The sequence below is a fragment of the Ranitomeya imitator genome, chromosome 1 (genome assembly GCF_032444005.1).
Source record: "Ranitomeya imitator isolate aRanImi1 chromosome 1, aRanImi1.pri, whole genome shotgun sequence".
NCBI lineage: Eukaryota > Metazoa > Chordata > Amphibia > Anura > Dendrobatidae > Ranitomeya > Ranitomeya imitator.
In genome coordinates this window covers 45839409-45856326 of record NC_091282.1, presented here as the reverse complement: position 1 = coordinate 45856326, position 16918 = coordinate 45839409, and the positions used below count along the sequence as shown (strand labels likewise).

The 16918-nt window shown below is 55.0% G+C and overlaps 1 protein-coding gene across 1 annotated transcript in view; it reads left to right on the top strand.

Annotated features, from left to right (window-relative positions):
* The first annotated feature begins 15023 nt into the window (after positions 1-15023).
* Positions 15024-16918, top strand: part of ST8SIA3 (ST8 alpha-N-acetyl-neuraminide alpha-2,8-sialyltransferase 3) — a 30763-nt gene continuing 28868 nt past the window's right edge. The window contains exon 1 of the mRNA XM_069746035.1: positions 15024-15752. Within this exon, the coding sequence (XP_069602136.1) occupies positions 15574-15752 (179 nt within the window). The 5' untranslated portion in view covers positions 15024-15573. The remainder of the gene's footprint in view (positions 15753-16918) is intronic.

Here is a 16918-nt window from a genome sequence, read left to right as displayed (position 1 = left end):
CAGGTTGAAAACTATTTAGCCCCCAGACATGGATTACAGCGTGGGACGCAACGATGGACAGATATGGTATATTGCTGTTTTTTTTATTTTAGTTTTATTACAGGAGATCGAGGGCTTCGGTGTAATTAGGCAAGGCCACAAATCTGAACTCCACTTGCTACCGCTAATAGATGTGCCTTTTCTGGGCAGCTATGGGTTGCTGTTTTTAGGCTGGGGGGGCCTATATCAATGGCCCGTTACCAGCCTGAGAATAGCAGCCCTCAGCTGTGAACTTTAGCAAGGCTGGTTATCAAATATGAAGGGGGGACCCCAGGCCATTTTTAAAAACTTTTTTATTTAAATAATTAATAAAACAGCGTGGGGACCCCTCTATGCTTGATAATCAGCCTTGCTGAAGCTGACAGCTGATGGTTGCAGCCCCCAACTGTAAGTTTTGCAAGGCTGGTTATAGAAAATAGGGGGAAACCACGGCGGGTTTTTCATTCATTTATTTAGTTAGTTTAGATTGAAGGCGGCGGGTGAGGAATACCCCGATTATCCGCTCCTGCTGTCACTGGTATTAGCGGCAGCAGGTGTCGGATAATGGGAGTAAGAGTCCAAAAAGCCCCCACCTGCTGTCATCGTTCAGACTTTAATATAACTCTCATTACATTCTCCTCTACGAGCGCCGAGTGCCAGCGGAGCAGGGGAGAATGATGAGAGCCGTCTTCAGCACCCGCCGCCGGGGAACAGCGCTTACTGTAGCGCTTCTTCCCCGGCGGCCGTCCGTGTGGTACTGATGCGGCACACGGTTGCCACACATCTGCCGCAAATATTGCATTCACAACACACGGACACGGATATCTCCGGTACCAGTTTTTCCGGTACTGGAAATAAACGGACGTGAGAAGGAGTCCTTAAACTGAACGTGCATCCGAGGACCGATACGCTAGTAGGGGCATACTGCCCTGATGGCGGCCCTGGGTGAAGATTTAGGTCATAAAGTAGTGACTATAGATAGAGTCTAGTAAGCATTATAAGTTTAATACAGTGGCAAGTAAAAGTTTGGGCACCCCTGGTCAAAATTACTGTTATTGTGAACAGTTAAGCAAGTTGAAGATGAAATGATCTCTAAGAGGCCCAAAGCAAAAGATGACACATTTCCTTTGTATTTCAGGCAAAATATACCGTATATGCAGGTGCTTCTCACACAATTAGAATATCATCAAAAGTTAATTTATTTCAGTTTTCAATACAAAAAGTGAAACGCATATACAGCTCTGGCAAAAATTAAGAGACCACTGCAAAATGTTCAGTTTGTCTCTTTAGGCTATGTACACACGCTGCGGTTTTGGCTGCGGATCCGCAGCAGTTTTCCATGCGGTGTACAGTGCCATGTTAACCTATAGAAAACCAAATCCGCTGTGCACATACTGCAGAAAAGTCCGTGTGAAAACGCTGCGGGTTATTTTCCGCAGCATATCAATTGTTTGTGCGGATTCCGCAGTGTCTTACACCTATTCCTTTAAATGCGATTTTGTGCGAATTCCGCACAAAATCCGCGGTAAATCCGCAATGGAATCCGCAACGTGTGCACATACCCTTATAGGTATATTTTTGAGTAAAATGTAAATTGTTCTTTTATTCTATAAACTTCTGACAACATGTCTCCGAAGTTCCAAGCAATAATTTGTGTATTTTTTTTCTGACAAAGAAAAATGGTCAAAATTAAAAAAACAAACCCCCATTGCTTTCAGACCTCAAATAATGCAAAGAAAACAAGTTCATAATCATTTAGAAACAATAATACTAATGTTTTAACTCAGGAAGAGTTCAGAAATCAATATTTTGTGGAATAACCATGATTTTTAATCACAGCTTTCCACCAGTCTTTCACACTGCTCCTGGCACAAAATTTTAAGCAGTTCTTCTCTGTTTGATGGCTTGTGACTATCCATCATCCTCTTGATTACATTCCAGAGGTTTACAATGGGGTTCAGGTCTGGAGATTGGGCTGCCCATGACAGGGATAGGATGTGGTGGTCTCTTTTTGCCAGATCTGTATTATATAGAGCAGGGGTCCTCAAATTTTTTAAACAGGGGACCAGTTCACGGTCCCTTAGACCATTGGAGGGCCGGAATATAGTTTTTTTTTAAAAACTATGAACACATTCCTATGCACACTGCATATATCTTATTTTGAAGAAAAAAAAACAAAACAAAACAGGAGCAAATACAATATTTATAACGAAGAACAAGTAAAGTTAAATCAACAAACTTACCGGTATTTCAATGGGAACTATGGGTCTGTTTTTGGCTAAGGAGATGGTCAATGTACGGGTCCATATTTGTCACTGCTAGTCGTAACAAGTGAAGTAATTGTTCTCTTTCTTGATACCATGGTTTCCTAGGGATTCCAAATTGCTATTAGTAAAATACCAATATATATAGAGCGCTACAAAAACAATATACCAGCAATAAAATTGCCCACACAGAGAAATACAGACGGCACTGCCCATCAATGCAGTCTGATCGGTGCCCATCAATGCAGCCTTGCCAGTGAATATCCTTTCAGCCTCACCAGTGCCCTTACTGGTGGAACTCTGCTTTTACCTCAGGCTCAGACTGGTGTGGTGCGAGAGTCCCCAATAGGCCGATAAATGTCCCCAATAGGCAGTATAGGTCCCCAATAGGCAGCATAGTCCCCAATAGGCAGCATAGTCCCCAATAGGCAGTATAGTCCCCAATAGGCAGCATAGTCCCCAATAGGCAGCATAGTCCCCAATAGGCAGCATAGTCCCCAATAGGCAGCATAGTCCCCAATAGGTAGCATAGTCCCCAATAGGCAGTATAGTCCCCAATAGGCAGCATAGTCCCCAATAGGCAGCATAGTCCCCAATAGGCAACATAGTCCCCAATAGGCAGTATAGTCCCCAATAGGCAACATAGTTCCCAATAGGCAGCATAGTTCCCAATAGGCAGCATAGTCCCCAATAGGCAACATAATCCCCAATAGGCAGGTAAATGTCCCCAATAGGCAGCATAGTCCCCAATAGGCAGGTAAAGGCCCCCAATAGGTAGCATAGTCTCTAAAAGGCAGGTAAATGTTCCCAATAGGCAGTATAGGCCCCCAATAGGCAGCATAGTCCCCAATAGGCAACATAGTCCCCAATAGGCAGGTAAATGTAACCAATAGCCAGCATCGTCCCCAATAGGCAGGTAAATGTCCCCAATAGGCAGTATAGGTCCCCAATAGGCAGTATAGGCCCCCAATAAGCAGCATAGTCCCTAATACACAGGGAAATGTCCCCAATAGGCAGTATAGGCCCCCAATAGGCAGCATATTCCCCAATAGGCAACATAGTCCCCAACAGGCAGGTAAATGTCCCCAATAGGCAGCATAGTCCCCAATAGGCAGGTAAATGTCCCCAATAAGCAGTATAGGCCCCCAATAGGCAGCATAGTCCCTAATAGGCAGGTAAATGTCCCCAATAGGCAGTATAGGCCCCCAATAGGCAGCTTAGTACCCAATAGGCAGGTAAATGTCCCGAAAAGGCAGGTAAATGTTCTCAACAAGCAGGTAAATGTCCCCAATAGACAGGTAAATGTCCCCAATTGGTATGATAGACTGGACCTGGCGTTAAAAAAAAAATACCAGTACTCACCTATGTCTCCCGCTGCTCTGAAGAGGCGCATGCTCGACTCCATCTTCTTCTGGCACAGGCGGCGTGACATCATCAGGCCGTGCAGGCGCGCAATGACAATCACGTGGTCTGTGCTGCATACGGAGGGCCGCGCATTGCCTTTCCTCGTTCCCTCATTGTTCTGCCCTGCCCGCGAGTACAGAGTCTGCCGGCATTGAACTGTAGTGGAGTTCAATGTCGGCAGGGCCCAGGGGCCGGATAAATGTTCTCGGCGGGCCGTAGTTTGAGGCCCCCTGATATAGAATCATTACACACAGAGTGATCTATTTCACGTGTTTATTTCTGTTAATGTTGATGATTATGGCTTACAGCCAATGAAAACCCAAAAGTCATTATCTCAGTAAATTAGAATACTTTATCACACCAGCTTGAAAAATAATTTTAAAATCCGAAATGTTGTCCTACTGAAATGTATGTTCAGTAAATGCACTCAATGCTTGGTCGGGGCTCCTTTTGCATAAATTACTGCATCAATGAGGCGTGGCATGGAGGCGATCAGCCTGTGGCATTGCTGAGGGGTTATGGAAGCCCAGGTTGCTTTGATAGCAGCCTTCAGCTCGTCTGCATTGTTGGGTCTGGTGTCTCTCATCTTCTTCTTGACTATACTCCATGGAATCTCTATGGGGTTAAGGTCAGGCGAGTTTGCTACCCATCAAGCACAGTGATAATGTTGTTTTTACACCAGGTATTGGTACTTTTGGCAGTGTGGACAGGTGCCAAGTCCTGCTGGAGAATGACATTTCCATCTCCAAAAAGCTTGTTGGCAGAGGGAAGCATGAAGTGCTCTAAAATTTCCTGGTAGACGGCTGCGCTGACTTTGGTCTTGATAAAACACAGTGGACCTACACCAGCAGATGACATGGCCCCCCAAACCATCACTGATTGTGGAAACTTCACACTAGACCTCCAGCAGCTTGGATTGTGGCCTCTCCACTCTTCCTTCAGACTCTGGGACCTTGATTTCCAAATAAAATGCAAAATTTACTTTGATCTGAAAACAACACCTTGGAGCACTGAGCAACAGTCCAGTTCTTTTTCTCTTTGGCCCAGGTAAGACGCTTCTGGCGTTGTCTATTGGTCATGAGTGTAAGCCATAATCATCAACATTAACAGAAATAAACACCTGAAATAGATCCCTCTGTGTGTAATGACTCTATATAAAATATGAGTTTCAATTTTTGTATTGAAGAACTGAAATAAATTAACTTTTTGATGATATTCTAATCTTTTGAGAAACACCTGTATGTGATAGATACATAATAGATAGATAAATGATAAATAGATAGACAGATAGATGATAGATAGATAAATGGATAATAAATGATAGATAGATAGATAGATAGATAGATAGATAGATAGATAGATAGATTCAGTAGATAGATAGATAGATAGATAGATAGATAGATAGATGATAGATAGATAGACAGCACAAAAAGATGTAAAAAAGAGGACTTTAATGCCCTGTGGCGTGGCAACGTTTCAGATAAAACAAATCCTTTCTCAAGATAGATAATATATAGATAATAGATAGATAGATAGATAGATAATAGATTGATAAATATATAATAGATATATAATAGATGATGGATAGATAATAGATATACCACTGCTCAAAAAATAAAGGGAACACTAAAACACCACATCCTAGATATCACTGATTAAAATATTCCAGTTGTAAATCTTTATTCATTACATAGTGGAATGCGTTGAGAACAATAAAACCTAAAAATTATCAATGTTAATCAAAATTAATATCTCACGGAGGCCTGGAATTGGAACGATACTCAAAATCAAAGTGGAAAATCAAATCACAGGCTAATCCAACTTCAGTGGAAATGCCTCAAGACAAGGAAAAGATGCTCAGTAGTGTGTGTGGCCTCCACGTGCCTGTATGATCTCCCTACTGTACAATGGCTGGGCATGCTCCTGATGAGGCGGCGGATGGTCTCCTGATGGATCTCCTCCCAGCCCTGGACTAAAGCATCCGCCAACTCCTGGACAGTCTGTGGTGCAGCGTGACGTTGGTGGATGGTGCGAGACATGATGTCCCAGATGTGCTCAATCGGATTCAGGTCTGGGGAACGGGTGGGCCAGTCCATAGCTTCAATGCCTTCATCTTGCAGGAACTGCTGACACACTCCAGCCACATGAGGTCTGGCATTGTCATGCATTAGGAGGAACCCAGGGCCAACCGCACCAGCATATGGTCTCACAAGGGTACCTAATGGCAGTCAGGCTACCTCTGGCGAGCACATGGAGGGCTGTGCGGCCCTCCAAAGAAATGCCACCCCACACCATTACTGACCCACTGCCAAATCGGTCATGTGGCAAATGCCAAGCATCCTGCACGGTGTTGGGCTGTGACACAACTCCCATCTGTGAACGTCGGTCACTCAGACCATCCTCATGGAGTTGGTTTCTTACCGTTTGTGCAGACACATGCACATTTGTGGCCTGCTGGAGGTCATTTTGCAGGGTTCTGGCAGTGCTCCTCTTGTTCCTCCTTGCACGAAGGCTGAGGTAGCGGTCCTGCTGCTGTGTTGTTGCCCTCCTACAGCCCCTTCCACGCCTCCTGGCCTGTCTCTTCGTAGCGCCTCCAGCCTCTGGACCCTACGCTGACAGACACAGCAAACCTTCTTGCCACAGCTCGCATTGATGTGCCATCCTGGATGAGCTGCACTAGCTGAGCCACTTGAGTGGGTTGTAGAGCATCTCATGCTACGAGTGTGAAAGCACAACCAACATTCAAAAGTGACCGAAACATCAGCCAGAAACCATTGGTACTGAGATGTGGTCTGTGGTCCCCACCTGCAGAACCACTGCTTTATTGAGTGTGTCTTGATAATTGCCAATAATTTCCATCTGTTGTCTATTCCATTTGCACAACAGCATGTGAAATTGATCGTCAATCAGTGTTGCTTCCTAAGGCTATGTGCACACGTAGAACGGTCCACTGCGTTTTTCCTGCGGATTTATTGCGGATTTACCGCGTTTTTTCTGCGGATTGCACTGCGGTTTTACACCTGCGGTTTTCTATTATGGAGCAGGTGTAAAACCGCTGCGTTTCCGCAGAAAGAATTGACATGCTGCGGAATGTAAACCGCTGTGTTTCCGCACGTTTTTTTCCGCAGCATGGGCACAGCCTTTTCGGTTTCCCATAGGTTTACATTGTACTGTAAACTCATGGGAAACTGCCGCGGACCCGCAGCAAAATCCGCATCGTGTGCACAGAGCCTAAGTGGACAGTTTGATTTCACAGAAGTTTGACTTACTTGAGAGTTATATTCTGTTGTTTAAGTGTTCCCTTTATTTTTTGAGCAGTGTGTAATAGATAGATAGATAATAGATGAATGATAGATAATAGATAGATGGATGGATAAATAGATGATAGATAATATATAAATAGATAAATAAAGGACAGCTGGGAGCAATAGCTGAGTAAATATGAGATAGATAATTTATAGAGTATTTTAGCTATTTTTTTAATCACGTAAAGCAGCTAGAGAAGTTGTTGTTGTCTGCCCCTTTGCTGGTGTGAGGGCACGGTGGCTCCCTGGCATCTGCCCCTTTGCTGGTGTGAGGGCAGGGTGGCTCCCTGGCATCTGCCCCCTTGCTGGTGTGAGGGCAGGGTGGCTCCCTGGCATCTGCCCCTTTGCTGGTGTGAGGGCAGGGTTGCTCCCTGGCATCTGCCCCTTTGCTGGTGTGAGGACAGGGTGGCTCCCTGGCATCTGCCCCCTTGCTGGTGTGAGGGCAGGGTGGCTCCCTGGCATCTGCCCCTTTGCTGGTGTGAGGGCAGGGTGGCTCCCTGGCATCTGCCCCTTTGCTGGTGTGAGGGCAGGGTGGCTCCCTGGCATCTGCCCCTTTGCTGGTGTGAGGGCAGGGTGGCTCCCTGGCATCTGCCCCTTTGCTGGTGTGAGGGCAGGGTGGCTCCCTGGCATCTGCCCCTTTGCTGGTGTGAGGACAGGGTTGCTCCCTGGCATCTGCCCCTTTGCTGGTGTGAGGGCAGGGTGGCTCCCTGGCATCTGCCCCTTTGCTGGTGTGAGGGCAGGGTGGCTCCCTGGCATCTGCCCCCTTGCTGGTGTGAGGGCAGGGTGGCTCCCTGGCATCTGCCCCTTTGCTGGTGTGAGGGCAGGGTGGCTCCCTGGCATCTGCCCCTTTGCTGGTGTGAGGGCACGGTGGCTCCCTGGCATCTGCCCCCTTGCTGGTGTGAGGGCAGGGTTGCTCCCTGGCATCTGCCCCTTTGCTGGTGTGAGGGCAGGGTGGCTCCCTGGCATCTGCCCCTTTGCTGGTGTGAGGACAGGGTGGCTCCCTGGCATCTGCCCCCTTGCTGGTGTGAGGGCAGGGTTGCTCCCTGGCATCTGCCCCTTTGCTGGTGTGAGGGCAGGGTTGCTCCCTGGCATCTGCCCCTTTGCTGGTGTGAGGGCAGGGTGGCTCCCTGGCATCTGCCCCCTTTGCTGGTGTGAGGGCAGGGTGGCTCCCTGGCATCTGCCCCTTTGCTGGTGTGAGGGCAAGGTTGCTCCCTGGCATCTGCCCCTTTGCTGGTGTGAGGGCAGGGTTGCTCCCTGGCATCTGCCCCTTTGCTGGTGTGAGGGCAGGGTTGCTCCCTGGCATCTGCCTCTTTGCTGGTGTGAGGACAGGGTGGCTCCCTGGCATCTGCCCCCTTGCTGGTGTGAGGGCAGGGTTGCTCCCTGGCATCTGCCCCTTTGCTGGTGTGAGGGCAGGGTTGCTCCCTGGCATCTGCCCCTTTGCTGGTGTGAGGGCAGGGTGGCTCCCTGGCATCTGCCCCTTTGCTGGTGTGAGGGCAGGGTGGCTCCCTGGCATCTGCCCCTTTGCTGGTGTGAGGGCAGGGTTGCTCCCTGGCATCTGCCCCTTTGCTGGTGTGAGGACAGGGTGGCTCCCTGGCATCTGCCCCCTTGCTGGTGTGAGGGCAGGGTGGCTCCCTGGCATCTGCCCCTTTGCTGGTGTGAGGGCAGGGTGGCTCCCTGGCATCTGCCCCTTTGCTGGTGTGAGGGCAGGGTGGCTCCCTGGCATCTGCCCCTTTGCTGGTGTGAGGGCAGGGTGGCTCCCTGGCATCTGCCCCTTTGCTGGTGTGAGGGCAGGGTGGCTCCCTGGCATCTGCCCCTTTGCTGGTGTGAGGACAGGGTGGCTCCCTGGCATCTGCCCCCTTGCTGGTGTGAGGGCAGGGTGGCTCCCTGGCATCTGCCCCTTTGCTGGTGTGAGGGCAGGGTGGCTCCCTGGCATCTGCCCCTTTGCTGGTGTGAGGGCACGGTGGCTCCCTGGCATCTGCCCCCTTGCTGGTGTGAGGGCAGGGTTGCTCCCTGGCATCTGCCCCTTTGCTGGTGTGAGGGCAGGGTGGCTCCCTGGCATCTGCCCCTTTGCTGGTGTGAGGACAGGGTGGCTCCCTGGCATCTGCCCCCTTGCTGGTGTGAGGGCAGGGTTGCTCCCTGGCATCTGCCCCTTTGCTGGTGTGAGGGCAGGGTTGCTCCCTGGCATCTGCCCCTTTGCTGGTGTGAGGGCAGGGTGGCTCCCTGGCATCTGCCCCTTTGCTGGTGTGAGGACAGGGTGGCTCCCTGGCATCTGCCCCCTTTGCTGGTGTGAGGGCAGGGTGGCTCCCTGGCATCTGCCCCTTTGCTGGTGTGAGGGCAAGGTTGCTCCCTGGCATCTGCCCCTTTGCTGGTGTGAGGGCAGGGTTGCTCCCTGGCATCTGCCCCTTTGCTGGTGTGAGGACAGGGTGGCTCCCTGGCATCTGCCCCCTTGCTGGTGTGAGGGCAGGGTGGCTCCCTGGCATCTGCCCCTTTGCTGGCGTGAGGGCAGAGTTGCTCCTTGGCATCTCCCCCTTGCTGGTGTGAGGGCAGGGTTGCTCCCTGGCATCTGCCCCTTTGCTGGTGTGAGGGCAGGGTTGCTCCCTGGCATCTGCCCCTTTGCTGGTGTGAGGGCAGGGTGGCTCCCTGGCATCTGCCCCTTTGCTGGTGTGAGGGCAGGGTGGCTCCCTGGCATCTGCCCCCTTGCTGGTGTGAGGGCAGGGTGGCTCCCTGGCATCTGCCCCTTTGCTGGTGTGAGGGCAGAGTTGCTCCCTGGCATCTGCCCCTTGCTGGTGTGAGGGCAGGGTTGCTCCCTGGCATCTGCCCCTTTGCTGGTGTGAGGGCAGGGTGGCTCCCTGGCATCTGCCCCTTTGCTGGTGTGAGGGCAGGGTGGCTCCCTGGCATCTGCCCCTTTGCTGGTGTGAGGGCAGGGTGGCTCCCTGGCATCTGCCCCTTTGCTGGTGTGAGGGCAGGGTGGCTCCCTGGCATCTGCCCCTTTGCTGGTGTGAGGACAGGGTGGCTCACTGGCATCTGCCCCCTTGCTGGTGTGAGGGCAGGGTTGCTCCCTGGCATCTGCCCCTTTGCTGGTGTGAGGGCAGGGTGGCTCCCTGGCATCTGCCCCTTTGCTGGTGTGAGGGCAGGGTGGCTCCCTGGCATCTGCCCCTTTGCTGGTGTGAGGACAGGGTGGCTCCCTGGCATCTGCCCCCTTGCTGGTGTGAGGGCAGGGTGGCTCCCTGGCATCTGCCCCTTTGCTGGTGTGAGGGCAGGGTGGCTCCCTGGCATCTGCCCCTTTGCTGGTGTGAGGACAGGGTGGCTCCCTGACATCTGCCCCTTTGCTGGTGTGAGGGCAGGGTGGCTCCCTGGCATCTGCCCCTTTGCTGGTGTGAGGGCAGGGTGGCTCCCTGGCATCTGCCCCTTTGCTGGTGTGAGGGCACGGTGGCTCCCTGGCATCTGCCCCTTTGCTGGTGTGAGGGCACGGTGGCTCCCTGGCATCTGCCCCTTTGCTGGTGTGAGGGCAGGGTGGCTCCCTGGCATCTGCCCCTTTGCTGGTGTGAGGGCAGGGTGGCTCCCTGGCATCTGCCCCCTTGCTGGTGTGAGGACAGGGTGGCTCCCCGGCATCTGCCCCCTTGCTGGTGTGAGGGCAGGGTTGCTCCCTGGCATCTGCCCCTTTGCTGGTGTGAGGGCAGGGTTGCTCCCTGGCATCTGCCTCTTTGCTGGTGTGAGGGCAGGGTGGCTCCCTGGCATCTGCCCCTTTGCTGGTGTGAGGGCAGGGAGGCTCCCTGGCATCTGCCCCTTTGCTGGTGTGAGGGCAGGGTTGCTCCCTGGCATCTGTCCCTTTGCTGCTGTGAGGGCAGGGTTGCTCCCTGGCATCTGTCCCTTTGCTGGTGTGAGGGCAGGGTGGCTCCCTGGCATCTGCCCCTTTGCTGGTGTGAGGGCAGGGTGGCTCCCTGGCATCTACCCCTTTGCTGGTGTGAGGGCAGGGTGGCTCCCTGGCATCTGCCCCTTTGCTGGTGTGAGGGCAGGGTGGCTCCCTGGCATCTGTCCCTTTGCTGGTGTGAGGGCAGGGTGGCTCCCTGGCATCTGCCCCTTTGCTGGTGTGAGGGCAGAGTGGCTCCCTGGCATCTGCCCCTTTGCTGGTGTGAGGGCAGGGTGGCTCCCTGGCATCTGCCCCTTTGCTGGTGTGAGGGCAGAATTGCTCCCTGGCATCTCCCCCTTGCTGGTGTGAGGGCAGGGTTGCTCCCTGGCATCTGTCCCTTTGCTGGTGTGAGGGCAGGGTTGCTCCCTGGCATCTGTCCCTTTGCTGGTGTGAGGGCAGGGTGGCTCCCTGGCATCTGCCCCTTTGCTGGTGTGAGGGCAGGGTGGCTCCCTGGCATCTGCCCCTTTGCTGGTGTGAGGGCAGGGTTGCTCCCTGGCATCTGCCCCTTTGCTGGTGTGAGGGCAGGGTGGCTCCCTGGCATCTGCCCCTTTGCTGGTGTGAGGGCAGGGTGGCTCCCTGGCATCTGCCCCTTTGCTGGTGTGAGGGCAGGGTGGCTCCCTGGCATCTGCCCCTTTGCTGGTGTGAGGGCAGGGTGGCTCCCTGGCATCTGCCCCTTTGCTGGTGTGAGGACAGGGTGGCTCCCTGGCATCTGCCCCCTTGCTGGTGTGAGGGCAGGGTTGCTCCCTGGCATCTGCCCCTTTGCTGGTGTGAGGGCAGGGTTGCTCCCTGGCATCTGCCCCTTTGCTGGTGTGAGGGCAGGGTGGCTCCCTGGCATCTGCCCCTTTGCTGGTGTGAGGACAGGGTGGCTCCCTGGCATCTGCCCCCTTTGCTGGTGTGAGGGCAGGGTGGCTCCCTGGCATCTGCCCCTTTGCTGGTGTGAGGGCAAGGTTGCTCCCTGGCATCTGCCCCTTTGCTGGTGTGAGGGCAGGGTTGCTCCCTGGCATCTGCCCCTTTGCTGGTGTGAGGACAGGGTGGCTCCCTGGCATCTGCCCCCTTGCTGGTGTGAGGGCAGGGTGGCTCCCTGGCATCTGCCCCTTTGCTGGTGTGAGGGCAGAGTTGCTCCCTGGCATCTCCCCCTTGCTGGTGTGAGGGCAGGGTTGCTCCCTGGCATCTGCCCCTTTGCTGGTGTGAGGGCAGGGTTGCTCCCTGGCATCTGCCCCTTTGCTGGTGTGAGGGCAGGGTGGCTCCCTGGCATCTGCCCCTTTGCTGGTGTGAGGGCAGGGTGGCTCCCTGGCATCTGCCCCCTTGCTGGTGTGAGGGCAGGGTGGCTCCCTGGCATCTGCCCCCTTGCTGGTGTGAGGGCAGAGTTGCTCCCTGGCATCTCCCCCTTGCTGGTGTGAGGGCAGGGTTGCTCCCTGGCATCTGCCCCTTTGCTGGTGTGAGGGCAGGGTGGCTCCCTGGCATCTGCCCCTTTGCTGGTGTGAGGGCAGGGTGGCTCCCTGGCATCTGCCCCTTTGCTGGTGTGAGGGCAGGGTGGCTCCCTGGCATCTGCCCCTTTGCTGGTGTGAGGGCAGGGTGGCTCCCTGGCATCTGCCCCTTTGCTGGTCTGAGGACAGGGTGGCTCCCTGGCATCTGCCCCCTTGCTGGTGTGAGGGCAGGGTGGCTCCCTGGCATCTGCCCCTTTGCTGGTGTGAGGGCAGGGTGGCTCCCTGGCATCTGCCCCTTTGCTGGTGTGAGGGCAGGGTGGCTCCCTGGCATCTGCCCCTTTGCTGGTGTGAGGACAGGGTGGCTCCCTGGCATCTGCCCCCTTGCTGGTGTGAGGGCAGGGTGGCTCCCTGGCATCTGCCCCTTTGCTGGTGTGAGGGCAGGGTGGCTCCCTGGCATCTGCCCCTTTGCTGGTGTGAGGACAGGGTGGCTCCCTGGCATCTGCCCCTTTGCTGGTGTGAGGGCAGGGTTGCTCCCTGGCATCTGCCCCTTTGCTGGTGTGAGGGCAGGGTGGCTCCCTGGCATCTGCCCCTTTGCTGGTGTGAGGGCACGGTGGCTCCCTGGCATCTGCCCCCTTGCTGGTGTGAGGGCAGGGTTGCTCCCTGGCATCTGCCCCTTTGCTGGTGTGAGGGCAGGGTGGCTCCCTGGCATCTGCCCCTTTGCTGGTGTGAGGACAGGGTGGCTCCCTGGCATCTGCCCCCTTGCTGGTGTGAGGGCAGGGTTGCTCCCTGGCATCTGCCCCTTTGCTGGTGTGAGGGCAGGGTTGCTCCCTGGCATCTGCCTCTTTGCTGGTGTGAGGGCAGGGTGGCTCCCTGGCATCTGCCCCTTTGCTGGTGTGAGGGCAGGGTGGCTCCCTGGCATCTGCCCCTTTGCTGGTGTGAGGGCAGGGTGGCTCCCTGGCATCTGCCCCTTTGCTGGTGTGAGGGCAGGGTTGCTCCCTGGCATCTGTCCCTTTGCTGGTGTGAGGTCAGGGTTGCTCCCTGGCATCTGTCCCTTTGCTGGTGTGAGGGCAGGGTGGCTCCCTGGCATCTGCCCCTTTGCTGGTGTGAGGGCAGGGTGGCTCCCTGGCATTTCCCCCTTTGCTGGTGTGAGGGCAGGGTTGCTCCCTGGCATCTGCCCCTTTGCTGGTGTGAGGGCAGGGTGGCTCCCTGGCATCTGCCCCTTTGCTGGTGTGAGGGCAGGGTGGCTCCCTGGCATCTGCCCCTTTGCTGGTGTGAGGGCAGGGTGGCTCCCTGGCATCTGCCCCTTTGCTGGTGTGAGGGCAGGGTGGCTCCCTGGCATCTGCCCCTTTGCTGGTGTGAGGGCAGGGTGGCTCCCTGGCATCTGCCCCTTTGCTGGTGTGAGGACAGAGTTGCTCCCTGGCATCTCCCCCTTGCTGGTGTGAGGGCAGGGTTGCTCCCTGGCATCTGTCCCTTTGCTGGTGTGAGGGCAGGGTGGCTCCCTGGCATCTGCCCCTTTGCTGGTGTGAGGGCATGGTGGCTCCCTGGCATCTGCCCCTTTGCTGGTGTGAGGGCAGGGTTGCTCCCTGGCATCTGCCCGTTTGCTGGTGTGAGGGCAGGGTGGCTCCCTGGCATCTGCCCCTTTGCTGGTGTGAGGGCAGGGTGGCTCCCTGGCATCTGCCCCTTTGCTGGTGTGAGGGCAGGGTGGCTCCCTGGCATCTGCCCCTTTGCTGGTGTGAGGACAGAGTTGCTACCTGGCATCTCCCCCTTGCTGGTGTGAGGGCAGGGTTGCTCCCTGGCATCTGTCCCTTTGCTGGTGTGAGGGCAGGGTGGCTCCCTGGCATTTCCCCCTTTGCTGGTGTGAGGGCAGGGTTGCTCCCTGGCATCTGCCCCTTTGCTGGTGTGAGGGCAGGGTGGCTCCCTGGCATCTGCCCCTTTGCTGGTGTGAGGGCAGGGTGGCTCCCTGGCATCTGCCCCTTTGCTGGTGTGAGGGCAGGGTGGCTCCCTGGCATCTGCCCCTTTGCTGGTGTGAGGACAGGGTGGCTCCCTGGCATCTGCCCCTTTGCTGGTGTGAGGGCAGGGTGGCTCCCTGGCATCTGCCCCTTTGCTGGTGTGAGGACAGAGTTGCTCCCTGGCATCTCCCCCTTGCTGGTGTGAGGGCAGGGTTGCTCCCTGGCATCTGTCCCTTTGCTGGTGTGAGGGCAGGGTGGCTCCCTGGCATCTGCCCCTTTGCTGGTGTGAGGGCATGGTGGCTCCCTGGCATCTGCCCCTTTGCTGGTGTGAGGGCAGGGTTGCTCCCTGGCATCTGCCCGTTTGCTGGTGTGAGGGCAGGGTGGCTCCCTGGCATCTGCCCCTTTGCTGGTGTGAGGGCAGGGTGGCTCCCTGGCATCTGCCCCTTTGCTGGTGTGAGGGCAGGGTGGCTCCCTGGCATCTGCCCCTTTGCTGGTGTGAGGACAGAGTTGCTACCTGGCATCTCCCCCTTGCTGGTGTGAGGGCAGGGTTGCTCCCTGGCATCTGTCCCTTTGCTGGTGTGAGGGCAGGGTGGCTCCCTGGCATCTGCCCCTTTGCTGGTGTGAGGGCAGGGTGGCTCCCTGGCATCTGTCCCTTTGCTGGTGTGAGGGCAGGGTGGCTCCCTGGCATCTCCCCCTTTGCTGGTGTGAGGGCAGGGTGGCTCCCTGGCATCTGCCTCTTTGCTGGTGTGAGGGCAGGGTGGCTCCCTGGCATCTGCCCCTTTGCTGGTGTGAGGGCAGGGTGGCTCCCTGGCATCTGCCCCTTTGCTGGTGTGAGGGCAGGGTGGCTCCCTGGCATCTGCCCCTTTGCTGGTGTGAGGGCAGGGTGGCTCCCTGGCATCTGCCCCTTTGCTGGTGTGAGGGCAGGGTGGCTCCCTGGCATCTGCCCCTTTGCTGGTGTGAGGGCAGGGTGGCTCCCTGGCAGGGAGACCCTGGTGCGGAGCCGCACTACGCATGCCCCCAGCCTCCTCCCACCAGGCAGAGGCTCAGCCGGGCTGTGTGAGGGGGATTCCGGGCTGTATGGGGGGTTTCCTGCAGAGGCCTCCATTACTGCAGGCTGGCAGCTGGCGCTGCACCATGAGGGGGGCTCCCAGCAGCAGCAGCAGCAGCACCGACGCCTCAGCTGCCATTTCCCCTCCATCTTCCTGCTAAGTCTCCGGGCTCTCCCTGCGGATTATCTCCGTGTTTTTGTGTCTCCCCGCCGACCTAGTTCTTATGTGGCTGCTGCATTGAGCAGGGATGAGAATCTGCAAGATGGTGCGGGTGGCAAGTGTGCTGGGTCTGGTGATGCTGAGCGTCGCCCTCCTCATCCTCTCCCTCATCAGCTACGTGTCCCTGAAGAAGGACAACATCTTCACCACCCCCAAATACGCCAGTGCGGGGGGCCCCAGGATGTACATGTTCCACGCAGGATTCAGGTATGTGGACACCTTGTACCAGCTCGTCAGTGGGGGAGGGGGGATACAGTGTATCAGGGGGCTCAGCTCGTGGTGGGGTGGGCTGCCAGGGGCTTTATTCTGCTATCATGGTCCCTGCCTCATCTATATTCCATGGCCATCATCCTGGCGCAGGCGCAGTGCAATCAGGCACAATGGAGGGGTCCTCACCCATCATCATCTAATGCACGGTGGTCTTCTGATTAGCAGCCCCTCCCTGTGACATCATTAACCCTTCGCTGGACACTATGCTTCCCCCTTCTCCTGATTTCCGTTGCTGTCCCAGGTGCTGATCCCTGCTTTGTGTATAGGCAGAAGGTCTGCTCTCCAAACTGTAGAGCTTCTCCAGCTTTTTTTTTTTTCTAGGACTACAACTTCCAGCTGGGAGTTGTAGTTCTGCAATAACCGGTGGAGAGAGACACAGATTGGACCATATGGCGCAGGGGCGAAGAGAAGAACTGCCCTCGTTTCTGGTGCTTGGATGATAAGAGTTGGTGAAGTTTGGGTTTCTCCATAGGTGGAGTGGATTGTTCTCCTTTTATTGCCTCCTGCCCGTTATTAGGCAAATCCTTTTGAAAAGAAAAAAAATATATATATATAAAAAAATGGTCTATGATGTAGAGAAAGCTGGGTGACAACTAAAGAGTTAACGGAAAAGTCACCCAACTTTTCCTAAAGTCCGGCCTAGTAATGAAATGATAGAGGAGGAGATGGAGAGAGGAATCTAGGAAAGCTGGATGACATATAATAGAGGGAGAGGAGGATTAGATGGCACCCAGCTTTCCCAGATATAACTCAGAGGAAAGTTTACAGGAAGAACAACTTGTGCCATAGTTTAGGAAATGTGTGTCAGATGATTAGTTACCGGCATCTACTGACATTTTTTACACTGGGGGATGTATAACATGAGCCACAATAGTAGTCATGGCCGGCTGCCGCCTGTAATATGCTCCAGAGCTGAAATCACAATCCTGCTGGTTTCAGAGCTGAATAAAGTGTGTTGCCGGCTCAGTCTCTATCTGATGATTCGAGTTGAATAATTGAAGCTCAGTTGAGCTGTTAGGTGAGTTTTTCCGTCAAGCTTGCTGACTGTTTCCAATACCCTGCAGAATTGTGAATGATCATTTCCAGTGCATGTTCCGGGCCTG